This window comes from Drosophila obscura, unplaced genomic scaffold (assembly GCF_018151105.1).
Source record: "Drosophila obscura isolate BZ-5 IFL unplaced genomic scaffold, ASM1815110v1 contig_73, whole genome shotgun sequence".
Lineage (NCBI taxonomy): Eukaryota > Metazoa > Arthropoda > Insecta > Diptera > Drosophilidae > Drosophila > Drosophila obscura.
Window position 1 is genome coordinate 9372206 of NW_024542865.1, and position 27262 is coordinate 9399467.

Consider the following 27262-nt stretch of genomic DNA (forward strand, 5'->3'; position numbering starts at 1 on the left):
AATATATTACATCTGATATTTTACACTAAATGAATATTTTTCATATTCGTTTCGGTGAACTTGTTGCCAGTTCCGGTTCGAATTGCGGTTTGTGGGTTAAGTTCGTTCCTCACCATTTCGGTATATATTATGGTATATTTAATAAATTTGTTGGTATGTTGCTGAGGGTCAGGCGGGTATATCCTATCGATAAATCCGCGGTCACACTGGATGGCTGGCTAAAAACAAAGCCCCGTCCGTGTATTATTTAAAAAGTGTGTGTTAAATCAAACAAATCGTAACTCGAAGCTCTAATTAACATCGATTGGAACGACAATTAAGTGCTGAGTGCAGTTGAACAAGTTGAAACAATTTCTGGACACGGACAAACGGGGCAAAATAACGCAGAAGAAAAAAGGTTTTTTTTCTCAACGTTCTCTTTGAACGCATTTCGTTCACACATACAACCCACACACACACACGAAAAAGCAACGCGCAGCGCATATACACAAAGAAAGAAGGCAAAAAGGCAGTGAAAATCGACAAGCGTGTGAGCGAGAGAGAAGGAGAGCGCGCGCAGGTTTCGCGGTAAAGAGACACTCCACAGCAACACAACACAAGTAAAGTGAGTGAAGGAAGGATAAAACAGGAGCGCCGAAGATGAGCCAAAGCATAAAAGCGAAAAATAATTAAAGGTTGCCTGGCAGTGGTCGAAGGAGCGGTACTGTGTGGTGCAGCAGTGTACGGTGTGTGGAAAGAGTGAAACGGAGCACAGCGATTCCCCTACAAATTGGCCATTTTGGCGTTGTTCCCCTCCTCTCTCCCGCGACCATTCTTATTTTTGGCAGTCGTCGTCGAATCTCTCTCTCCCATTCTCTCTCTGTCTTTTGGTTTGGTGTTGCTCTCTCCCCCCCAGGCCACTGCTTCAGTGGGGGGTAAGAAAAATTCACATGCAACAACAACGACAACAAACAATAGCAGCAGCAGCAGCGTCAGAAGCAGCAGCAGTGGCAGTGGGAATCGCAGTCGCGCTCGCAGTCGACGCAGACACAGGCAGAGCCAGAGCCGCCGTCGACGAAATAAATGTATTTTGTACATATATACAATGAAAAAGAAATAGTTTTTAAATCAATTTAAAGAATTCTTAAACCCCAAAATATACAATAACGGTAAAATCACATCGCAAAGTAAAAGGAATGTTAAATAAAATGCAAAAGTCAAAGTAAAACAAACAACAACAAAAAGGAAAAACATCGTCAAGAACGCTCAACATCAAATTCGCCTTTTACACGATTTCAATTGAGCGTTAACGCATTCGAGAATTTCATCCATCCAAAAACAAGTAAAATAATATAATTAACAAATAAAATATATAAGCCACAAAACTACAAGAATTCAAACGAGCGCTCGAAGGAGAAGCAGCGCAGCAACACCCACACACACACACACACACACCCACCCACACACACCAATTACAATCTCAGCCTCACGCTGGCGAATCGCAGCGGCAGCAGCAACAACAGAGGAGGCGACTCCGGTGCCGGAGGAGGAGGGGACGGAGGACACGCAGGTCCTTCTGTGGCCACTGCCTCCAACCGAAACAACAACAATAATGGCGGGGGAGCAGGCGGAGGTGGTGGTGGTGGCGGTGGCAACGGAGGAGGTGCAGGCGCTGGCGCCGAAGCAAACGCCGGCGGTGGAGTAGGCGGTGGCGGTGCCAATGAATGGAATCCCGAGGAAATGGACCGCTTCAGCTTCGATGACTCCATCCGGTTCGAGGAGGACTCGCTGTGCAGCTGGAGCTCAGAGCCCGAATCGTTGTGCAACAATTGGCGCGGCTGGAAGAAGCCCACCAATGCGGCTGGCGGACCCGGTGCCGGACTCGGTCTGGGTATGGCTCCATTTGGATCGGTCGGCGGAATGGGAGCCGGCGCACCTGGTTCGTGCGGACCAAGCGGAAGCACTTCAGCTATGGTAACGATGTCAGCCTGCGGCAGATATCATGGTGAGTGGAAGCTTTTTTTTATTGGGATATAAACCCAGATCTGAAACTATAGTTTAGAACACACACAAAAATTAACTTTTTTTTTGGCGAAATTTAAATGTATTGTATTTTTTTATAATTTATATGTAAGATTTATATTTGGTGAGCGTTTAAATGGAACTAAACAATTTTAAGCTGCTTTTTCTTATCTAAATTAATATGTATGTATATATAGCTTGTCCGCTCTTATGTAAAGTTGAGCAGGATTCATTTGAGAGAAACTAGAGCTCGAACTCCTGCTCAGGTCCAACTACAAAGATGGAATTCGCTACCGATTGTAGAATAATTAGAGAAGGAGCAAACGCACCGCCGAAAAACCGAAAGTCTGTAATCCACTGTATTTATAATCCAATAGTCCTTGTCCTGAACTCGAGACGTACAAGGGAATGCATTAAAAGATAATGCTCGAGAATTCCAAAAACAATATGCATTGCGTGTGCATGAGGGGTAATGTTAATGCTTAATATTCGAGTTTTGTATACAAAGGTTTTTTTTTTTTGTTATTTTAGATGGACTGCTCCAAAATTTAAAAAGCCTGAAAACCGCTGTCCTAATCAGGGAGTTGACAAAATGGAGACTTACTCCTTCACTAGAGAAATCTGACTTGTCAACATATTTCCGTTAACTACCAATCAATGTTTTCCACCAACAACAACGGATATCAATATAGAAATAACTTCTTTGTGTTGTGGCATTGAAATACCGAGAGGGGTCGCTTATCTAGCTATTTTTCTTGTGATATGCGTGTACGGACAAGCCACTGTTCGCCAGGACTTATAGTTTGTTTACGTTTAGTAGATACTATCTTGCGTCGTGTACTAGAAGTAAAACTACAAATTCGCTTTGCTGTTTCTTCTCTTCGCGGCTCGTCGATGATCTGGCAACACTGCTCTGTGTGTCTGTCTGAAATCATACGCATGACCTTTTCTTCGCTCTTTTGTAAATTGTGTAAAATTGGCTTAAGAGCAACAACAACAACCACACTTACATTGAGTTTCTGCCTTGTACCTTGCAATTGTCTTGCCTGTTTTGGGGTCTGAGCCCTACCTTGTCTTGCCTCACCTATGTACCTTCTTACCTCAGAAAAAGAACAAAACAGCCCTGAAATATCCGTCCAATGTCCTCTCCTACTTATCGCTAAAGTCAAAATCACGACTTTTGTTAGTTACGTTTTTTGCCTCTTGTTTTGTTTCTGTTTCTTTTCTTGTCTTGTGGCTTATTACGTATTTTTTTACTCTGTGTGTGTTTTTTTTTGTTTGGGCCTTTCAAAGCTAGAGACTTTTTTACACTCTCTTGTATCCTGTGCGCCGACGCAGCAGCATTATCAGCATGTCATCTTTGACTGCGACTGCGCTGCTAGCTGCTGGTCTGCTTGCGTCTCATAGCTTCTCGGTCTTCGTTTAATTCTTTGTAAGATTTTTGTAGAGAGCGTCCAGTAGCCTTGGGGAGAGGACAACATACAGTGAGAGAGAGAGAGAAAAAGGGAGAAATATATGTAAAGCCATCTTCATGTAGTTTAGCAGATGGTGGCATGGTGTGTTAATATTGGGTGAGATATTTCGAAATATGATAATAATAGGCAAGGTTCCTGCAGACACATATCTAGAAGAGAGTGTAGGCGAGAGAGAGGGAATGCATGGCTTTTTATTAAGACACCTCGTCAGAGGGGCAATCATCAATCAAAGGTGTATTTACACTTGAGTGAGAAATTGCAGAGAAACTACTCCCAAGATAGCCATTCAAACAGGAGCAGAATTAAGAGTGAAAAAGCAAAAGCCGCACCTTCTAAAATACACCTTTCATTCGTTCATCCTCTCGTCTAGGTGTGTGTGTATGTGTGCGTGTAGGCAATGCCAGCTGCATTTTTATGCTCGAAGGACAATAACCGCAAAACGCAACAAAAACAACAACAAAATTGCCTCAAAATTATGTCGCTGCCAGTAGTGAAGCTGACGCTAACGTCCCCGTCTGTTTCATCTTCTTTTTCCCCTATCTTCTTATTCCTTGCCTGCTCCAGTGCTTCGTTGTGTTGTGTCAAAGAACCTTTTCAAGGATACCACCACAACACCGCACCGTACACACCCAACACCTGCCCGAGGGGGATGTAATAAAAATGAAGACATGAAGCGACATGAACGATTCCATTCTCCCTTTTGCAGACAGCCTGGATCACGTGAATAGGAGCGACAGGGAGAAAACTGATTTTATTTGATCCCCAGGATATATGCTTACATATGTACATATATTGTTGCTAAAAAACTTAATCTCAGTCGAACCTCCTCAGTCCAATAAAAATTCTCGAAATGCTGCGGGGATTGTTCCATTTGTTTCTAAAAAATATCTTTGTATATTCATTAATATGTTCAATATGCAACGAACCTACATAATTAGTTTGTATTACATTTTTTAAATAATATATTTTCAGTTTGTACATTGTACATATATGTACATATAAATATTATGTATGTATGTAGCATATTGTTATACATATATATTTTTTCGATATGTGACGACCCCAAATGAACCGTGTATCGGTCACGCTGCATTGCTGACAGTGCAACTCTGCGTTAGTGGGGGGCATGGCATGACATACGAGTATGTGTGCGTGTTAAGTGCTTGGCGTTGCCACATGTCATCATCTAATTAGTGGGTCGAGGGCTGTGTGTGTCAATTTCGAATTAAGTTTCGCTCGACCCAACGGGAATGCGTTCAGTTTTTCATACTTTTCGCTGTGCATATCAGTTTCGTGCACTTCCGCAGCCCCAACAATTACACGAACATATGCAAGACAGACCAGACCCACCACAGTACGCTAAACACACACATGGAAATTATGGTTTGCATTTTGACCTCTTTTTTCTCCTCAGTTTATCTCTCTGTTTTCTCTCGGTTTTTTGTTTTGTTTCTTTTTCGAGCCAAACTTTTTGTTCTGTATAACCTGAATTTGTCATGTCGAACAACAGACAAAACCCGAAACATGCAGGCAACACAAAAAACTTTGTTGAACATTACAAAAACAAAAAAGCTGAAAAACATACCGGGAATCGAATTCCGGCCCTTAGGGAGAGGGTCAGAACGCGGTCCTACCCAATAGCCCATATGGGATATGTAGTGTGAACGAGCATCATTTTCGGCACGACTACTATCTGCGGAGCCAGGGAACGTAGCAGTCGAAGGCTGTTCAATTTATGACGGGGATCGGATGCACAATCGTACTACAGAAATCTACAGCACCTCTTGCCCAACTTTGTTTTGGGAATTCGTTCCGTAATAACAAAAATAATTGGAGCATGAGGTTCGTTTTTATTATTACGAGTATTATTATTGTTACATTTCTTGTTCGTTGCAAATGGAAAAAAAATTGAAATGCATATGAAAAATCGCAAAGAGGAATAGGGCAAAGAAAGAGTAGAGCCGACCAGACCAGACCTGAGGCGAGCTGAAATAAATAGGGGAACAGTCAGGAGAGTACCTGCATATAAAGAAGAACGGAAAACAATACAAAACAAACCTGTTTGAAGCAATAGCCTTGAACCAGCTGAAAGAAACACAAACGAATCGGTTATTAAACCTTCTTGAATCAAATTTTTCTGCTCATTCTGGCCGACTCCGCAGGGATAATGGAATCAGCATTAACTTCCAGGCCCAAGCCCGCTCCCCTACTTTAACTAAGTTTATTTTTCATTTGACAAATGCATTTAATTGTTTTATTTGGTATGTTTATATTTTTTGTCGTTTCTTTTATTTTTCTGTTGAGGCAAATGGAATTGAAATGAGTAAGGCTAAAATTGTTTTTACATTTATGGTGGTATGAGGTGTGTCTGTCTGTATATAAGGAGGGATTGGCATGAGCAATAAGTTAACGCTTGCAGAAAATGACTTTGAATAAAATGGTGCCAAAGTGTCTGAAAATTAAGCGACGACCACGACGCAAAACGACTCGTCGTCACGGCGCACGAACGGAGCGGTCTTGCAGCTTGCCCGAGTACGAACGAGAGCGAAAAATGCGAACGAACGAGGGGAAGAAAACAAACAAACAAACAAAACAAAGAGCTGGCCTGTTCAGTGCTGGCGTTTCAGCCTTTTTATGTCTACATTTTATGGGAAGCAAAGCAGCTTCTCTCCGAACCACTTCTAATTCAGTCTATCGGAGTATTGATGACTTTCTAGTAACACAAAATTATTTTTCTGAAGTTAGTAATGTTGTTACAAATAAATTAACGAGTCAAAAATTAATGAATTCGACGAGACCTGGCGTAGATATTTACATGCATGATATGTTCGATTTCAGCCGCTATCATGGACGGGGCCATCTCCATATAAATATGAGATTTCTTCCGAGGTCTTTGCAAACCCTCAATACTCTCCTGCCAAATATAAATCAAAATATTCCACATTTCAGCAGACTACTTCAACGTGCAGCATGTTGTTTTTTTAATGGCTATAAATATTCGATAATTGTCAAATGCAACCATAAATATTTGACATTCTCTCTCTCGTTTTTTTTTTCTTTTCTTTATCTTTTCCTCCCCCGTTTTTTTTTTTTTGGGGGGGGGGGGGGGCGGGCCCAAATTCAACTCCCCCTTCTGGCGTTCCCCCCCCCCCTTGGCCTAGAAACCCCCTTTCCCCTCCCTCCCCCCTTTTCTCCCCCCCCCCCCCCCAACAAAGAAAAACGGAATTCACTACGAAACTACTGATCATTCTTTGGGGGGATTTTCCTTTCCTCCTTCCCCCCCCTTTTTCCCAAAATTTACCCCCCCCTTTTTTTTTTTTTTTGGGGGGAAAAAAAAAAAAACAATGAAAGACAGGAAAATGGGAAAAAAACAACAAAACATCTGAATTGTCTCAGGTACACAACTCGGTTTGTGGACTATCCTCTGGGATCCTCTCATTTATGAATGCTCTGCAAAACTCATGAAGGATATTGCAAACGCTATGGGCTGACGGCCTTCCGACTATTCTGTGCTTAGAAAAAGAGCCCAAAGTATACGGCTATACAAAACTTAGCTTTAAAAACGCCTCGTTGTTTTCGGGTACATCTATCTCCCAAATGTCCCAAACCGCTTCTCAACAAACATAGAATATATATTTGTATTTAAAACATTGATTGGATTCAGTAGAAGCTGTCACAAATGACCACGCTTCAGTGTTTTCAAAACAGATACCCATTCCAATAAATTCTCCTCTTCAATCTTGGCCTCATAGCCTTTTCCCACACAGCACATCCATGAGGAACGGTGGGAATTTTTGACAGATGTGAAACTCCGATTCCCACTGGCACCATCCACCATCCATGAAAAATAGCTGATGCACACAATTTGGTGCGGCGGAAAATTTGTTTCTTTTATAATGTAAATGAATATTAATAATATTGCAATGGTTGTGAATTTAATTCAGCACCAAAATATATTCTTGCACAATCTAATCATGTTGCTGGACATGGATGATGATAATAATGTGATCAACATTGACGAGGAAAATTTATTGAAATCGATCTAAGTTTTGAAAAAACTGAAGCGTGGCCATTTGTGACTGCTTCTACTAAATACAATCAATGTTTTAAATACAAATATATTCTATGTTTTTCGATATGCGGCTTGGGACATTTTGGGAGAAAGATGTACCCGAAAACGAGGCGTTTTTTAAGGAAAGTTTTGTATAGCCATAGCTTTGTATACTTTGGGTTCTTTTTCTGAGTACAGAACAGTCGGAAAGCTGTCAGCCCATAGCGTTTGCAATATCCTTCATGAGTTTTGCAGAGAATTCATAAATGAGAGGATCCCAGAGCATAGTCCACAAACCGAGTTGTGTACCTGAGACAATTCAGATGTTTTATTGTTGTTTTTTACCATTTTCCTGATTTTCATTGTTTACATTTTCGTAGTGAATTCCGATTTTTTGTTTGTGAATGTCAAATATTTATGGTTGCATTTGACAATTATAGAAAAAATACCGCACAGAAACGTGCGAATTAGGAACATCCCAGATGTGGAATAACTGGAATAACATTCAAAACCCTAGCAATATTATTAATATTCATTTAAATTATAAAAGTAAACACATTTTCCTCCGCACCAAATTTTGGTGACAGTGTGAATCGGTGTTTCACATCTTTCAAAAACTCCCACCATTCCCCCGGTATTGGCTCAGTGTGAAGAGGGTATAAGCAAATACAAAACAGTGTAAACATGTAACCCACTTTGGTCACACTGTGCACCGAGCGGAATATATAGCCCATTCGATCGACGGAAAATTTAGGGGGTCTGCGTACTAGGCTTTATAGTCTTTTCACACTGGCGACCATCCACCATCCATTTCTGGGATGGTCCGTAAGGTTTTGCCGTTCCGCAAATTTCCCAGATATTCCACAATCCCTCTGGGATGTTCCTAATTCGCAAGTTTCTGTGCGGTATTTTTTCTATTATTGTCAAATGCAACCATAAATATTTGACATTCACACCAAAAAATCGTAATTCACTACGAAAATGTAATGCCAGACAAAAATATGGTAAAAAAAACCACAGCAAAACATCTGATATGTCAGAATTGGCTCAGGCACAGAACTCGGTTTGTGGACTATCCTCTGGTATGCTCTCGAAAAACTCATGCAGGATATTACACACGCTATGGGCTGACAGCCTTCCGATTTTAATTTTAATGTGAAAAAAATTTTCACCGCATGCATCAGCTGTTTCTCATGGGCATAATGCCCTCTGCACACTGAGCCCATCCCGGGGGAACGGTGGGAATTTTGGATAGATGTGTAAAACCGATTTACACTGACATCATCCACCATCCATGAGAAACAGCTGATGCTCACAATTGCATGCGGTGAAAATTTTTTCATATTTATAATTAATATGAATATAAATAACATTGCAATGGTTGCAATCTAAGATAATCATGTTGCTGGACATGGATGATGATAATGAGGCTAACATTGACGAGGAGACTTTTATTGGAATGGATATTTGTTTTGAAAACACTGATGCTTGGTCATTTGTGACTGCTTCTACTAAATCCAATCAATGTTTTAAATAAAAATATATATTCTATGTTTGTTGAGAAGCGGTTTGGGACATTTGGGAGATAGATGTACCCGAAAACAACGAGGCGTTTTTAAAGCTAAGTTTTGTATAGCCGTATACTTTGGGCTCTTTTTCTAAGCACAGAATAATCGGAAGGCTGTTCAGGCAGTCTTCATTATTTAAATATTTCATTTGGTTTTTGTTCTCATATTGCAATTTTTGCTTCTTGTTTGCTGGCAAAATATATCAAATTGATATAACTTTCGAGGTGGGTAGAAACATACCAGCAAATACTTCGGATACTTTTCTAGTATATACCGACCTTTTTATACCCGTACTCAAAAAAGAGTTAAGGGGTATATTAGATTTGTGGTAAAAGTGGATGTGTGTAACGCAGAGAAGGAAACGTTTCCGACCCCATAAAGTATATATAATCTTGATCAGCATCTGTCTGTCCGTCTTGTTGAGCGCCTAGATCTCAGAGACTATAAAAGCTAGAGGAACCAAATTTGGTTTCCAGACTTATGTGATATCACACTGCTACAAGTGTATTTCAAAATTTCGCCCCACCCCCTTCCGCCCCACAAAGGACGGAAATCTGTGACAGGCACAATTTTAAAGATACGATAAAACTAAAAACGCAGTATCCTAGAGAATGACCATATCTACCAGATTGCTGAATCTGAATGCTAATTCTCTTTCTCGCTCGCTAAATAATAAATTTATAATCTACATGTTGATGTATAATATTCATAGTAGATGTAGATGTAAGTAACAGATGTAGCAAAAAAACTAAATATGTAAATTTTTTTTTTTAATTCTAAAATTCTAAAAAATCATGCTCAAAAATGTGTATACTGACTGAGTACGGGTATAAGTAGAGTCGCGTCCCCAGAAGCGACTCACACGTTCCTTCTCGTTTGGATCTGAATTCTAGGCTTTAGAAACAGAAATCTGTGAAAATTTCAAATTTTGCATTAAAGCAAGCAGTAATATCTTATTTGTGGGTGCTGTGGAGCTGGATTACGACAATGCACACTGCAATATTGAATAAATCCGATCCAGCGGGACAGAAATGCGATCAACATGCTTTTTATTTCCTTTTAAATTTTTAAAATCAGACCGGATATAAGATTAATAAATAATAATATCCATATAATCGGTATTCATTCGACTGCCTTAATTAAATTAAGTCATATCAATCTCACATCTTATGATAATATTGGCTAAAAGTATTATTTTTAGGTACTATATGCAAATTTACATTTTCCCTCCATTTTTTAATTGTAAACATGTTTTGTTGTTGTTGTTGCTAGTGGTGATAGTTCACAAGATAGGCGAACAGGGCTGAAATATTTTAAGCTAAAGCCTAGTAATTCAAAGAACTGTTTGCTAGCAAAAAAAAATTCATATAGTCTTCTAGCGGTCAGTGGTGTAACCAAAGGTGTGCACTGCATACCCTACGGTTACACTGCTCAGACAGCTGTTTGGTTTTGTTTTAAGTAAACAAAGATAATGAATTGCACTTGTTCGCCTGGGGTCGCTCTTCCCAAGACATATCCTGGGCTCCAAAATATTTATTGCCAAAGGAATGTGTCTGTATCAGAAGCAGCAGATGGCGACGCATCCCGTGCAACCGCCACCGACCACCGTGTTGAAAACATATTTTGAAAACAATATTTGTTTTATATTCATAAGAATTCATAAAAATAATAAATTATAATATCCATATAATTGTCCTTCATATAGCTGCCTTAATTAGATTCAATTTGTCTTCATTATTTAAATATTTCATTTGGTTTTCTGTTCTCATTTTTAAATGTTTACGTTTGTGTTTGCTACGGTACCTGGCGGAAGATAGAACACTAAAATATTTTTCGAGCGGCTAGCAAAATATCAACGAACACCAGCAAATACCATCGGCAGCTTTTCTAGTATCTATGGATCTTTTTTTTTGGGACATGTCATTTTATATTCAACAATAAAATGCACATATTATTGTGGGGGCGGTGGAAAATCGTCGGAATAGTTTATATTGCTTACCACAAACTAATTACGAGTAACATCCTTAATAAAGAACTGTAATTGAACTATTGTCCCAACTGCGCAATTGATATGGTAAATCTAGTAGGTCTATTTTAAAATTTAAATTGATTTCGACTGATTAATTAATGGCCCAGAGATTGATGTTTTTTCCCGCAGGATGGTTAAAATATTTTGTATATCCGTGCTCGAAGAGTTAAGGGGTATATTAGATTTGTGGTCGAAGTGGATGTGTGTAACGCACAAAAGAAACCCCATAATAATGTATAATGTATATGTACCCACTTTTCTGCCCCGCCCCATTCCGCACCCACAAAAGGACGAAATTCTGTGGCATCCACAACTTTAAAGATACGAAAAACCGAAAACACGGTATCGTATAGAATAACCCTATCTACTAAATTGCCGAATCTCCGATATCATTATATGTAGCTAGAATGAAGAAATTAATTTTAAGCTGCTATCCCGATCCCTTCCAGCGATGCAGTGCTACTCATTCTTTCTCTCGCTCACACACACTCTTACTCGTGACGGAGTTGTAAGAAGAGAGATGTAGATGACAGATTTTAAAGTAGCTGCATACATAACTGCAGTATCGAAAATACAGTGGCTCTTTGTGTAAATAGTTTTCTGTTCAGAAATTGTTTTTTCTCAACTTAATATTATTATTGGAGATTAGAAAACTTAAAAAAAACAAGAAATGATATAATTACAACAGAGTATGGCCTATGACTCTGTCCCTGCTTCTTGTGTTTAAGAATATGAAATAAGAAAGTTCGCTGAAGAGAGAGCAAGAAGTAAGATAGCTTCTAAAACATTTAGTCCTGTCCGTTAGGAGAGCTTTTATGATGGGAGCATGGCTTATGGCTGCTGGGTCATGTGCTCTCCAAGTTCTAGAGTGGAGTCCGTCCATTAACCCATTATGATTAGTGAAAGCTTTCGGATCTGGTTTCTCCGGTCAAATTTTAAATGCTCTTCTTTCTCTAGATGACTCGACCTTCTGCCGCTCAGAGACTCGCTTTTTGTCTCTTTCTTAATCTAAATCTGCCACCACCTTCTCTCTTTGCGTGGGCGAACTTGAACTTTTGTTGTTGTTGCAGGTTTCTGGTTGTTGTTGCTGCACTCCCCCCAACACTCCTTTTGGTAAACACACACAAGAAAACTTATCTTCTTTCAGTTCTGTTTTCTGCTGCTTCTTTGTTTTGTATTTGCTCGTGGGGGCTTTTGATTTTTTTTTATTTTTACTTCTGAGCTTTAAAGCAAACTAATGGGAACGAGACCTTTAAAATGCAGGCCATTGTTGGGTTGGTCTTTACGTCGACTAGCAAATGCCTTTTGCATTTGTTTATTTGCATGCCAATTCGCTGAATTTTTGTTTGTTTTGTTTATCTATGTGCAACTCAATTTTGCTGCACAGATAACGTCCACAAAGAGAGAGAAGCACCTAACAACAAATAGAGGGCTAAAAATGCGTGGCTAAGATACTCACGCACACACAAACGCACAGGCATGCAGGCGGTATACATATGTATGTACAAACGAAGAAGCAGAGACAACCATCACATTGTTGACCTCTCTCTTTTTCACTGCTCTGCTCTCTTCTCTATCCTCTCTGTGTTCTCTGCTCTTATGCCCATTCTTCTCGGACTGCGCTCTGGCCTCTCCTGGTCATTGGCCGTGCGCCATATAAAAAGTTCTTTAATTAATAAATGTCTGACATGTGTGTATGTGTGTCCGTCTGTCATGTCTTTCTGTCTGTCTCACTGTGTGTGAGAGAGAGTGCGTGTGGCTTTTCTCTGCTTTGGTTGCCTTTAATTATTGTGTGAGAGAAAGAGAGAGTGAGGGAGAAGGAGAGAGATGTGGAATTAGTCATTTCTGATTCTCCTTAATCAATGATACTACTCTCCCGTTTGGCAATGCCGCCAGAGCATAAAAATGCTGACCTTTCCAATTCATTTTTGCATTGCAATTTGAAGAGAGCGATGCCGATTACCGTTGTCCTTTTATTTACAGCTACTTGTACTGGATGGCAACGCCGCGCGAATGAGCATAAATCTTTCATTTCATTTGATTTGTTTTCCTCTCTTCGCTCTAAAATGGCATGTCCTTGAATTGCGGCCACCTATGAGTCGGACTGGGAAATTTCATTTAATAATTTAATATGGGCAGGCATTTGCATTCGGTTTTTCCTTTAATTACACTAATTAAAAATTGTCAGAGTAATATTGGAATGGGATGGATATTGTATGTAACATTTATCCGCTGTTCTCGAACGTACATATACTGACGGGGAGGGGTCTTAGAATTGCTTTCACTTAAGCCTCTGGAAATTTATAACATATGATTTAATATTAACGGTATTTGTGGGGCTAACTTAAAATTTAAATGTAATTTTCATTTCATTTGATCTCTCTCCCTATCATCTTGTGGAATGTAATTTGGGGAATGTCCTTTAATTCCCTAGAATTTGTGAGACTGGCAAAGCACCTTTGCCTCCTTTGAGGTAACATTTTTGTTTTTCCGACACATTTAATTGATTTTTCCCTTTGTTTTGTTTTGTTTTTTGCCATACCCGCAGAGGTTTCCACATTGGCCGAACTGTCCGCCCGCTGTGTCGCCTCCTACATACCATTCGAGCTGGTGGAGCATGTCTACCCACCAGTGCCGGAGCAACTGCAGCTGCGCATCGCATTCTGGAGTTTCCCCGACAATGAGGAGGACATACGGCTGTACTCCTGCTTGGCCAATAGCTCGGCGGATGAGTTCAATCGTGGCGATCAACTGTTTCGCATGCGAGCTGTCAAGGATCCCCTGCAGATAGGTAAGATTTTAATTGCTTTCCTGCTCTAACGGAAGTGCTGATTAAAGGCTTATTTTGCTCCCACAGGCTTTCATCTGTCGGCCAGCGTGGTTAATCAGACGCCGCGTGCGTACTTTAATGTGGCGGTGACCTTCGATCGGCGTCGCATCTCCTCCTGCAATTGTACGTGCACCTCGTCGGCCTACTGGTGCTCCCATGTGGTGGCAGTCTGTCTGCATCGCATCCATTGCGTGAGTCTCCCCATTGTACACACCAGACACATGCCCCATAAAACTTATTTTCTTATTTTCTGTACAGCCGCAGGAGGTCTGCCTACGTGCTCCTGTTTCAGAGTCCCTGACACGTCTCCAAAGGGATCAGCTGCAGAAGTTTGCCCAATATCTAATCAGTGAGCTGCCGCAGCAGATTCTGCCCACAGCACAGCGGCTCCTGGACGAGCTGTTGAGTGCCCAGCCGACGGCCATCAATACGGTGTGCGGGGCACCAGATCCGACGGCGGGTGCCTCGATTAATGACCAAACCAGCTGGTATCTGGACGAGAAGACGCTGCACAACAACATCAAGCGGATACTCATCAAATTCTGTTTGCCCGCACCCATTGTGTTTAGGTATAGTCCGAAGAACCCTTTGTCCTAGTCCTAGGGACCTCTCTAATCTCTAATCTCCCTCTCCCTCTCTCCTCTGCAGTGATGTCAACTATCTGACCAATTCGGCTCCCCCAGCGGCTGCCGAATGGAGCTCTTTGCTGCGACCGTTGCGCGGCAGAGAGCCCGAGGGCATGTGGAATCTGTTGTCGATTGTGAGGGAGATGTACAGGCGTTGCGATCGGAATGCGGTACGTTTGCTGGAGATCATCACGGAGGAGTGTATGGCCTGCGATCAGATACTCATCTGGTGGTTCCAAACGAAGCTGGCCCTGATGATGGGCTCGCATGGCCACAGCGGAGGCAAGCACTCGAATACGCACTCCAATTCGACGGCCCTGCAGCATGCGTGCAGTTCGCTGTGCGATGAGATTGTAGCATTGTGGCGGCTGGCCGCTTTAAATCCCGGCCTGGCGCCGGACGAGCGCGACATGCTGCATGCCCAGTTCACGGCCTGGCATCTGAAGATACTCGATCGGGTGGTGAAGAGCCGCATGATGCCCTCCTCGTACACGAACAAGCATCAGATAAACTCACGCTCCGACACGGAGCTCTTCATTGGCTTTAAGCCGGCCATTGAGGCGTGCTATCTGGACTGGGAGGACTATCAAATACCGGGCGTTACCCACACCCACGACACGAATCCCATTTACTATTCCCCATTCACCTGCTTCAAGCACACGGAGATCAAAGGCGATGGCGCGGCCATTCCACCAGGCACGCTCATTGCCACCCAGGCTTTGATGAGCAACAACAAGCACTACAACTACTTTAGCTCCTCCAATGAGCATGGCGGTGGCCTGCATCCGGGCGCCTTCAAACAGCGCCTGGATCGACCCTTTCGCGAGCGACTTTATGCCAGCCCCGCGGACCTGGAGGCGTCTGCCATCCTGGCCGGAGCGGGTCGACAATATTCAACGGGACTGGGTCTGGCCGCCGCAGCAGGCAGTAGCGGTGTGAGCGGAGTGGCTGCTGCAAACGGAGGAGCAGGCGCAGGAGGTGGCGGCATGCCCAATGGCGATGCAGATGCCGCACAGCAGCTAATGCCAAGCACCTCAGCGGGAGCCAGTGGATCTGGAACGGGTGCGAATATCGTTGGAGGAGGCGGCGGCGGCGTCCGAAGAGCGGCAGCTGGTCGTGCCGATGGCAATCGTTCGAGTGCCAGCAGCGAAGGATTCTGCGAGAACGACGACTTTGGAGGCGACAACAGCAGCAGCCACAATTACTGCACCCCGGCGCAGGCTGCGCCCGGCCAGAAGTCCACCCTCACTGAGTCCGATTCGCAGAGCAGCTTCGATGCCGTCTCCCAGCAGAGCAAGGACGAGCCCGGCCTGGGGCCCGGCGGAGTAGGCGCCGGCGGTGTGGGTGGAGCCGGTGAGCAGGGAGTTTGCTCCACCTCGGATACCTCGTCTGCATCGTCCTCCTCGTCGGCATCGACGGCTTCGGGCAGCTCCAATAGTTCCACCTCATCCATGCTGATGGCCGGACAGGAGGCAGTTGTGGCCGCCCAGCAGCCAGCCCGAAGGCTGAGCAAGGACGAGTCCTTTAGCAGCAGCAGCGATGACTTTGCCCAGGCAGCAGTGGGCAGAGGCGGAGCCATGCCACCCGGCAACGGCGGGGGAGCAGGAGTGTCCATACCAGCAGGAGGCGATCTAACGCCTGTGCCCAGCACCTCGGCAGCGGCTCGAGCGGCACTGGCCGCGGGTTCCAGCGCCACAGCCATGGCACAGGCAGCTGTGCAGACGCCACACCTGCCAGGAGCAGGCATCGGCATCGGCATGGGAATGGCAATGGGCATAGGACTAGGAATGGGCATGGGATTGGGAGGATCATCGTTGAATCCCCATCCACCCAGCGGCAGCAGCGTCTCGCACTCCAATTTTGCAGCAGCCCGTGCCCTGGCTGCCGCGGTGGCTGTGGCCCACGACAAGCCCCACATCTTCTCGAATGTGCGGCCCACAGAGGATGCGTGGGACATACTGCTGGCCCGGGCCGAGGGACTACATGCCCACGGACATGGTCAGGAGGCGTGCATACTGGCCGTACGTCTGGCCGAACAGATGCTGGCCAATCCCCCGAATCTGTTGCTGGAGCTGCCGCCGGTGCCCAAGCGGAAGGGCAAGAAGCAGAACGTGAATCCGATCTCCCATCAGCTGACGGTGGTGGCCTCGGCCACCCTGTCCAAGTGCGCCTTCCTCTGCACGGTGCTGTCGGAGAACTCGGAGCACTATCACATCGGCTTTCGGATATGCCTGTTTGCGCTGGAAATGCCCAGGCCGCCGGCCAGCACCAAGCCGCTGGAGGTGAAGCTGGCCAATCAGGAGGCGGACATACTGGCGCTACTCAAGCGGCTACCCCTGGCCGCCGCCGAGTTGCAGGTGATACGCGAGAGGGCCGAACAGCTGCGTAGCGGCACATTCAAGACCCGCGGCGAGGCACTGCTGCCCATCAATCTGGCTACCTTCATATTTGATGCTTTGGTCACGCTCAGTCAGCAGAGCGGCGTGGGCTCCAGTGGCACCTCGGGAGCGGGATCGCTGCCCAACAAGAGCCTGGTCAACTGCAGTTCACGACTGCTCCTCTACAAGCAGAACAACGACGAGAATCTGGGCTTTGAGGCCGCGGTGGCCGCTCTGGGGCTGAAGGCCAATGTCTCCGAGGCAGAGCATCCGCTGCTGTGCGAGGGCACGCGACGACAGCGCGGGGATCTGGCTCTATCGCTGCTCTACCACTACAAGGATGAGCCACGCAAGATAGCCAAGATCATGGAGAAGCTGCTGGACAGGGATATACACACCCTGTTGAAGGCGCCGCTTCTCTCGGCATACTACTCCAGCAATCCCCCGGTGCGGACGCCCAGCAATCAGCCCTCACGCCGCGAGGAGCACGACTATGGAGGTGGAGGCGGTGGAAGCGGAGGATCTGGCTGCGGTGGAGGAGCATCATCAAGCTGCAATCCCGGCTCGGGCATTGTCAATCTCTGCGAACTGCTTCCGGCGGACTATGGCAGCGTCGGAGGCAACAGCCGGCCACACAGCTCGACCAGCGCGGAACTGGAGCTGAGCATGTGCGCCTTGAGCATGGCCAGCAGCAGTGCGGGCAGCCAGTCCGGACAGGGCATGGTACCAGGCGGAGGAGGAGGTGGAGGAGGACAGGCGGGTAACTCTGGAACGGGGGCCAATGCCGGAGGCAGCTCAGGCGGCGGCGGCGGCAACAACAGCAATCCCAATGGTAATCCCAATGGCTCTGGCGGAGGCGGCAGCAATGGCAGCGGCCGTAGCAAGGAGAGCCGATACAAGGGCAAACGTGCCTACCCCTCGATACCCAACCAACCATCGGAGGCGAGCGCACACTTTATGTTCGAACTGGCCAAGAATGTGCTGACAAAGGCCGGCGGCAACAGCTCCACGTCGCTGTTCACGCAGGCGAGCACCAGCCAGAATCACCACGGACCCCATCGGGCGCTGCACATGTGCGCCTTCCAGCTGGGCCTCTACGCCCTCGGGCTGCACAACTGCGTCAGCCCCAACTGGCTGTCGCGCACGTACTCCTCGCACGTCTCGTGGATACTCGGCCAGGCCATGGAGATTGGAGCGCCGGCCATAAGTTTCCTGATTGACACGTGGGAGGCGCATTTGACTCCGCCCGAGGCGGCTGGTATGGCGGATCGTGCTTCACGCGGCTGGGACAGCAACATGGTGTATCCGGCCGCCGAGCTGGCATTGTCCGTGCTGCCGCATGCCGCCGCCCTCAATCCGAATGAGATACAGCGCGCCATTCTGCAGTGCAAGGAGCAGAGCGATCTGATGCTGGAACGGGCCTGCCTCACCGTCGAGACGGCGGCCAAGGGCGGTGGCGTCTATCCGGAGGTGCTCTTCCAGGTGGCACGCTACTGGTACGAGCTGTATTTGCGCGTCTCCCCCAACAACAGCGAGCACGATCAGCACGAGGATCCCATGGACCACTCGGCGGTCAGTTTGAGCGCCCTCATCGAATCCCAGCAGCAGCACGAGATGCAGCAGCAGGTTGCGGCTCACCAGCAGCAGCAACAACAGCAGGCTGCGGCCCAGCAACAGCAGCAACAACAACAGCAGCAGCAGCAGCAACAGCAGCAGCAGCTGGGAATGTCAAATCCCGGAGGACCAGGAGCTGGTCCCCTGTCCGTGGCAGTGCCCTCGCCCGTGGTAACATCCGTAAACACTCCGCAGGCCTTCCAGCCCGGCGTTGGAGTGGGCGTAGGTGTGGGCGTGGCCGCTTTGGCGCCCATCGGGCTGGCACCGTATGCGCCGTACAGCTTCTGTCAGGGCATCTATGCGCATCACCACAATCTCAGCTATCCGCCGAGCCAGATGCAGATGTACATCTCCGCGGGTCCACCGCCACCGCCCCAGGCCTATGCCGGATATCAGCAGCAGCCGCAGCCGCAGCAGCAACAGCAGCCAACACAGCAGCAGCAACAGCAGCAGCAACAGGTGCAGATGTCTGGTCAGGCGCCGCCGGGTCATCCGGTGCAGGGCCATCAGCCGCCGCCTGCTTTCCAGGCTCCACCACCGGGCGCGTTCCAGGCACTGCCACCACAGGCGTACCAGGCCCTGCAGGCGGGACCTCCAGGACCGCCGATGGGGCCACCTCAAGGGTACTATGGACCGCCGCCTCCACCGCCGCCCAATGGTCCGCCCGTTGGCGTGGGTGTAGCCATGCGCCAACATCAGCATCAGCATCCCGTGTATCCATTCATGCAGCAGGCGCCACCACCTCCGCCCCAGCAGCAACAACAGCAGCAGCAACCTCCCTCCCAGCCGCAAGTGCGACAGCGTCAGCCACATCAGTTTACGTGAGTATCTATCCATGTATTTAGGGGTACATATGTCAACGAAATCGTTCTCTTTTGCCACAGATCCACTCAATTGCGTTATCTGTTGGCCGCCTACAATGTGGGAATGCTGGCCATGGAGACGCTGGCGCGACGCGTACACGATGATCGTCCGCAGGCCAAATATGCCCGAAATCCGCCATACGGCGAGGATGTCAAATGGCTCCTGAGGATCAGCAAGAAGCTGGGCACCCAGTATCTCCATCAATTCTGCATCTGTGCCGTCAACTCGATTGTGAGTCCGTTTGTGCTGCACGATGTGGCCATTGAGTCGGCCCATTATCTGGGCAGGAATAACCATCAGCTGGTGATGCAGCATCTGCGTTCGGCGTTGACGCCGCTTGTGCAAAAGTGTCAGCAAATGTGAGTAGAAAGAACAACAGGCAATGCCAGGAATTCCTGATGTTTGATCCCTGAATTTTTGTGTTTCGTTCCCTCAGGTACATCCAGTGCATACACCAGAAGCTGTATCATCTGACTCAGGGCGATTATGAGGAGTTTGCCAGCATTGTGGTGGCCGCTAGGGCCGCTTTTCAGATAACACCGGAGGGCAGTGCCCAGTTCAAAGACTGGCTGCAGTCCATCAAGAGGTGGGGTCCATTTAATGGGAGAAGAAAATAGATGCTTTTTATTTACCGGTTTTCGAATTTTAATTTATTTTGTGTAACAGATCGAAGTCGTGCAAGAAGGAACTGTGGACACAGATCAATGCGGCGCTCCAAAGCAATTCTAAATGACAAAGACTTGACTCCTGCACTCTGATGACGGCAGTGGCAAATGCAACAGCAGCAGCGGCCGCGGCTGCGGTAACAGCAGCAGCCGGCGGCACAACCACAACGACAGTTGCAACAGCCACCACAACGGGATCGAAAACAGATGCAGGCAGCAGTTCAGAAGCAAAACAACAGAGCAAACTAACAACAGCAACAGCAGCAGCAATCACCAGCAGCAGCATTGACAGCAGCAGCAGCAACACCAACACCAACAAAACCAGCAACGATTCGGCCGGAGGGAAAACAACTCTACACAGGAAAACCCTACATTATTTACTGGAGACGCCCACAACCAGCACAGCCACACCCACAGCAGTAGCAGCAGCAGCAGCAACTGCAACAACTGCTGTAGCAACAACTGCTGTATCAACAACAACAGCAACAACAATAGCAGCAGCAACAGCTTCAGCCCCGTCCGTACTGGGTTTTGTACGTGCACCCCTGCTGGGTGGAGGGCCAATGCCACCGTCAACAACTACACCGATGGTGGGTCCACCAGTAATACCCAGATCAGCCGCTGCAGTGGCAGCAGCAGCAGCCTCCGTGCACGCAGCCTATCAATCGCTGACCTACTATCAGGCGGCGAATGTGGCGCGACAACTGGCACAGCATGCACACAACCACCACAACCATGTGCACGGGCACCCGCTGGTGCCACATGCACATCCCCATCAATACCAGCTGCAGTCCCTTAGTCACTATCATCAGCAGCTTTAACAACGTGCCAGCGGCGCTGCCCCTGGCGCGCCTAATCGCATCCCTCCGGCGCTTTGGCAGTGGTGGCCGCAAGGACCCGGTTGCTGTCGCCTACATCCTGCGGCAGCCGCACTTGCATCCGCCTGCCCATGCGGAAGGCCACAGCCAAATAGCGGAGCAAATGCACGTCGCCCCCCGCTACTGCCACTGCCGACAGGCGAGGGTCAGGCTAGTGATGATGGTGCTTCTGCCTGTTCTGATGATGGGCCTGCTAGCGGTGGTGCTGCTGGTGCCGCTGCTAATGATGCTTCTGATGCGGATGCTTCGGATGATAACCAACCGGTGACGCCCACAAAATCAACAAAATCATCAAATTCCCCAGAACCTAAATCAACCAAACTCCCATAGTTCCCCCCCAACACCACCCAAACATCCCTCTGAAACAACAACCACCGCACTTAGTTAATGTTAAATCTAATTTTGTACGTTAGTTTTTAGTTCGAGTTTCATTCGAATTTCTTTCGTAATTGTATCGTATGAATTTTTGTAACCATCAGCTACAGATTTTGTGTGGTCTTGCGTGTGTGTGTGGGTTCGATATTTTAGACTGAGAAATCTGCCAACAACAGCAACAACAACAAAACAACAACAACCGTACACGCACACACACACACACATTGAGAAAGCCACAGAAAAACAGACAGAAATAAGAGAGGACGAACTCCTTTTTTTTTTGATTTTGTTGTTTGAGAATGTGTTCAGTTAATCTAACGTATTTATAGACGATCTATCCAATAGTTTTCTACCCCTCATATCTGTATCTGTAGCTCCAACTACATACATGTGTTTTTTTTTATATATATTATTCGATCTTGATTCAGAAGTAATTTTCTCTAATTTAAGCCTAAATCTAATTTCTTTTATTAATTGTATGATTTATAGGCATAAGTGGAAGAAGAAAAACAGAACACTTTATACAAAATTTATATACATATACATATATTTTATGTTTTGCGGATAAGCAATGTTTAGAATTTTCAAATTATTTCTGGCATAATAATATCAACATATATATACCTATACATAGTTCTGTATATATTCGATATACTTCTATGTATTAAGTATAAAACAATATGTTAATGCAATCAATCCGTGTTTAGTCGAAGCAGTAGTTGAAGTTATGGGGAAGCAGTTGAGCAGTTTGTTTTAAATATTTACCCAGCCCAACCCAGCAGCAGCAAAAGACTTGGCCAGATCTCAATCCAAACAAAAACTATCAGATAAATTGTCACCAGAGGATAGATGGGCATAAGAAAATGTAGGACCCAATCGACATGCTTCTACTATCAAAAACAATCAAAGCAGAGCTCCTTTCTCGCTTTAATGTTCAGAACTTTCTTCGTTTTAGCTGTAATAATTATCCAATTGCAACGAATTTTTTGTAGAATGTTGGATAAGCGCTAGAAATGCTAGCTCTAATAGGTACCAAAATCCAAGTCTTTGTACAGGCTGAAGGAAATGGCAAGCCACTCATACAATGTTGTTGAGAGTTCCGATCTTCCACGTACTTCTGCCCGGCTGTGTAAATTTCACATTAAAATATACCCTGCTGTTATTTTTTTGCGACGGCTAGGTATACTGAGAGTGTGGAAATATCTTTTGGAAAATCTTTACGGAAGCAATTTAAGCTTAGTTTTTGGAAATTGGTTTTTTCAAGATTTAGCCAACTATTTGAGCATATCGTAAGGCCGGCAGGGCATAAATATATCTATGTATCTATATACGAGTATAAGAATCCATGGACAGCAAATATTTAAGACAAACTGCTGCAATTTCTTTATAATATTTATATTACTTTATGCGGTGACAGGCAGACACTTCGGACCTGATTGCCTGTCTCTGATGAAGAGATCTGAATACTGAAACAATCTGAACAGATTTCTTTATAGTTTATAGACATTACCTTTTTCATATACAATATATATAAATTATAGGATAGTTTTTTGTTGATGAAGCAAAAACATTGATCTAGAATTTTGTTAGTTGAAAAAGAATTAGCAGGAGAGAAGTTTCTATTTATACAATTTAACAAAAAAAAAAAAAAAAAAAACAAAAAACCAACAAAAATAATATTTTTTGCTTTACAAATTGTGTTTATTTTTTGAATACATTTGAATTTTTTCAACGCTTTTTTATTATGTATATGAAGCATAAATATTTTTTTTTTAAACATCAAGTTCTATATTTATACACGCCCAGAAAAAAAAACATTTTTTTATATTTACACCTAATGCAGTTTTGAATAAATATGGTTTTTTGGATTTATTTCAAAACGCAAAAAAAAAAAACGAAAAAAAAAAACAAAAACACCAAAAATAATCAACGTTTGTTTTATTTGTTATAAATTATTTTTTATTTATTCAGGAACTTTATTTACACACAATTTCGATAAATTTTTAGAACATTTTCAGAGCTATACAGTTAAAAGTTTATTAATTTTTATTTTTATACATTAAAAACTCCAATGATTAAAAAATAAGTTACGCAAGATTTTGGCAAAATGTTATGGTATTTACAATTTGTAAGCAATTTATTAAGAATATTTATCAAAATTTTTCATTAAGTCCCCTAATTTTCTTTACCCTTCCCAGGCGACGATCATCATCAGACTGCGGTCCATGTCATTGATTGCTTGTGCTGGTCAAAGCAGTAACCAAAACCCTCCCCACACCTCCCAGCCCCAAACCATCATCCCATAACAAACCATCCTCAAAAGCATCGAAACAAAACTATAAAAGAAACTGCCACTGTCCTGAGGATTGCGTAGTGTCATAGATATGTATATGTACAATACTTACTACATAATATATTTAGATATACTGTATCGCAAGTATCCAAACCAGCTGTTCCCGTTAGGCCAGGGTCGAGCTGTGGACCAGTGAGGCGCTGGCCATCCTCTCAGTCCTCAGTCCCTGCTTATAGATTGTATATAAAAAAAAACGTATATAAATATTGTGAATCTCCTTCGTGTTTTTTTTTATATTTAAAATTGTAGACCACACCAGAGAACACGTGGATAAATATTTAACCAAGATCAATTCTCGGATTCTCGGCAAGCAATCAAGTAAATTGTAAAAATTTAGTGGGCAGAGTTTTATACAGGCTACAAAAAAAAAATAAATAAAAAAAAAATTTTAAGCCAAAAAAAAAAACAACAAATTATTAAAAGAATCAACACAAATAGGTTTATTTCTATATAAAAAAACGAATGCAATCTGTAAATTTAAATAAGTAACATAACTGTTTTTAAATTATATTAAAAGAGAGAAAAACTCTATATATACATATATAGATCGACATATATATTTATATTTATATATATATATATATATATATATACTAACATAGTTAACTTTTTTCCATGAAAAAAAAAAAAACAAACAAAACAAAACTATACCCAAAACCAAATGATTATCGAGAACAGAACCCGATAACGCCCCGCTTTGTTTACCGGAATACAATATTTGTAAATTATATACGCTATAATCCCAATCCGAAAAAAATAGTACTCGTAGAGGTAGACGGAAAATATTGATTAAACTAATAGAATGAAAGCAATAGACAGACAGAACACCAAATAAACCAATAAGTGAAAAGCAGCAGGAAAAGTAAATGGAAAACTTTATACAAAAAAAATATGAATAAATGAAAACCAAATGTTAACGTAGCCGATTAGCCTTTAGATCACATTTAGCGCATATTTTACACAAGCGTAGTGAACCAATTCCACATAAGTATAGCCACCATAAATTCCCATACACCTCGAAACCTTCCCAACTCCCCTCATACATAGATTAGGAACTGAGTAAATCTGAGTAAATACCATCCATTGAGAGTGGCCTGAGTTAAGCTTTCCCCAAAATTGTTTTAAAAAATATACAAAAAATAGTCAGAACAGGATTCAAGATATAAACATAAGTAAACTGCTTAAATGAGAGAACACTAAATAAATATTACCAATTTAATATCCCATTAAAGTGTCGAGTACAGATCACAAGTACCTTTACAGCGATCATCAATTTCTTTTAAAAAAGTTCCCCCATATCAACATATTTTCAATTTTATTCGTTTCGGGGACGCCTTTACTCAAATTCACTCGATATGTGTTGGTACCTCAATACCTTAGGCAGCCACATTAACCTTAAAGCAAACCCAAGAGATGCAGTCATAGATATAGAAGACTATCTGAATCTCAGCGTAGCAATCTGTATATAGCCTCACACACACACACACACACACACGCATACAAAAGCAGACGAAATCTGGTGTACTCGGAGCTGATGGGGGACTGGATATGGTCTGGCTATATCGCTCTGCAAATCAGCTCCCTGTTGGGATCCGCACAAATTATACATATACAGTAACAGCAACAGATACAGATACAGACAAACACAGGCAGACATAATTCACGTTAATCTTAAGTCGGAAATAAAGCATTACCTCATACTTTAAATACTTATGATGATGAAAGTTACCAGTAGTAGATCACTTAATATACATATATTATATACATATACATACTTATACACATATACACACGCATAGATATATATACATACATCTACATATATATATTACAAGAAAAATACTTAATAAGAGGACATTTTTTTGTAGCAATCGAACATAGGCTTTACGAAAGTTCTATCATTTAATTTGTTGTGAAATAGTAAAGACGATAGAGAAAGAGATATTTTGGGGAGAGATAGCCGTCATCTTTGGGCTTTGAGATCGTTTTAGACATCAGATCTCTCCCCGAGCATCCGCTTTAACATTTAACCTCGGACTTGTTTTTCGGAGGCATTTGACAACCCTGCAGAGTTCTTCTTTGCGCTTATCCCTAGCTCTTTGTACATTTTGCACTGTAAAAACTAAAAAAAAATATACATAATAATTTGAAAAATAAAACCAAAAAATTTAAATAGCTTAAAAACGCGCAAAAAGTTTATCATGCAAATATATCTACATAAATATATATTATATATATATATACATACATATACATGCAATGAAACGACGTTATTTATATATACGCCTACAGAAAAATGAGTAAAAAAAAAATCAACTATTATATACAAATATATATATATACATAAATATATAAATATATATATATACAATACTTATTTACATTGCATATTTTAGCGTTTTATTCAACTTTGGAAAATAAAAAATAAAAACAAAAAACAATCCATAGAAACGCGACAAAAAGTGTTCTTTTTAACTAAAAGCCGGAAGAAAGTCACCAAAAAAAAAAATATATACATACATATATAAATGCAAGGATATGCAAAGGAAGAAAATAGAAAATAAATTAAGCAAGATTATTTATACACGGAAATGCATTGGCATGTTGAAAGCTTAACTAGAAAACACTAAACAAAAAAAAAAAACTTGAAAACTAATTTTTCAAAACGAAACACATAATGCAAGTTTTTGTACCAATCGCTGTAAATATGTAGCAGAGACGGAAACACACAATTTTGATCGGATCTTGGATTAATTTTCATTGAGTTTTTTCCCTTGACAAAATAAAGAAAAGAAAAAACATCCCAACAATCCGAAGCTTTAATCCATTGCCACACAGACACACACAAAAAACACCCACAGCTATGCTAAAAAGCTTTAAAACAAATTAAAAAAACATTTCTCTGAACAATTAAAACAATTTTACGAACAAAAGAAACGGAAACTCTGCCAAAATCAAGCAAACACCAATTAAAACCAAAACAAAATACATACCCAAATTCTTCTTTATATAGCAACAAATTGTAAACAACTGAATAATACGAAAACTTACTAAAAAAAATACAAAAAAAAAAAACAAGAATTGGAAAGTGACACAGTAACAGAGAGGAGACGAAATGGGAAACGAGAAATAAAATAAAAAAGCTTATTTTATATATTCAAACATACAACAATAAAATAAACGAAATGACCATTAAAAGAACTAAATTATATATGAAAAAAATTATAAGCAGAAAATTTATATATACATACATCATATGGTATATATGAATGATTTTAAACCATGTAAAGATCACTGAAGAAACGTTTTTTCAACTTTTAATAGTTTTCCGAAAGTTAGTGAGCGAGCGAGAAGGCGAGTTGGAAAGTGCGAGGGAGAAAGATAGAGAGAGCTACAGACGCGCATTATTATTAACTAATTTAATATGCAGTATGCTATATACATATATATATATATATATATACATAATGAATATAGTATATACATATATCTACTATATTAAAAAAAAATTAAATGAAAACAAAATGAAATGATGATGAGTAATAAATATACACC

At 43.1% G+C, this 27262-nt stretch overlaps 1 protein-coding gene across 1 annotated transcript; it reads left to right on the top strand.

Moving 5' to 3' along the window:
- Positions 1–199: 199 nt before the first annotated feature.
- Positions 200–20191, top strand: LOC111068674 (zinc finger SWIM domain-containing protein 8 homolog). The gene is made up of 8 exons (XM_022358328.2): positions 200–1984; positions 13673–13915; positions 13982–14145; positions 14213–14523; positions 14603–19393; positions 19457–19795; positions 19873–20022; positions 20103–20191. Exons 1-8 carry the CDS (start codon positions 1720–1722, stop codon positions 20167–20169), a joined length of 6330 nt encoding a protein of 2109 aa, XP_022214020.2. The 5' UTR covers positions 200–1719; the 3' UTR covers positions 20170–20191.
- Positions 20192–27262: the final 7071 nt, after the last annotated feature.

Bases quoted from the DNA above. Each gene is read 5' to 3' on its own strand.
- LOC111068674 (XM_022358328.2), top strand. From the start codon at position 1,720: ATGGACCGCTTCAGCTTCGATGACTCCATCCGGTTCGAGGAGGACTCG. The intron at 14,146-14,212 runs GTGAGTCTCCCC...TTTTCTGTACAG, and splicing joins GTCTGCATCGCATCCATTGC to CCGCAGGAGGTCTGCCTACG. The intron at 19,394-19,456 runs GTGAGTATCTAT...CTTTTGCCACAG, and splicing joins CGTCAGCCACATCAGTTTAC to ATCCACTCAATTGCGTTATC.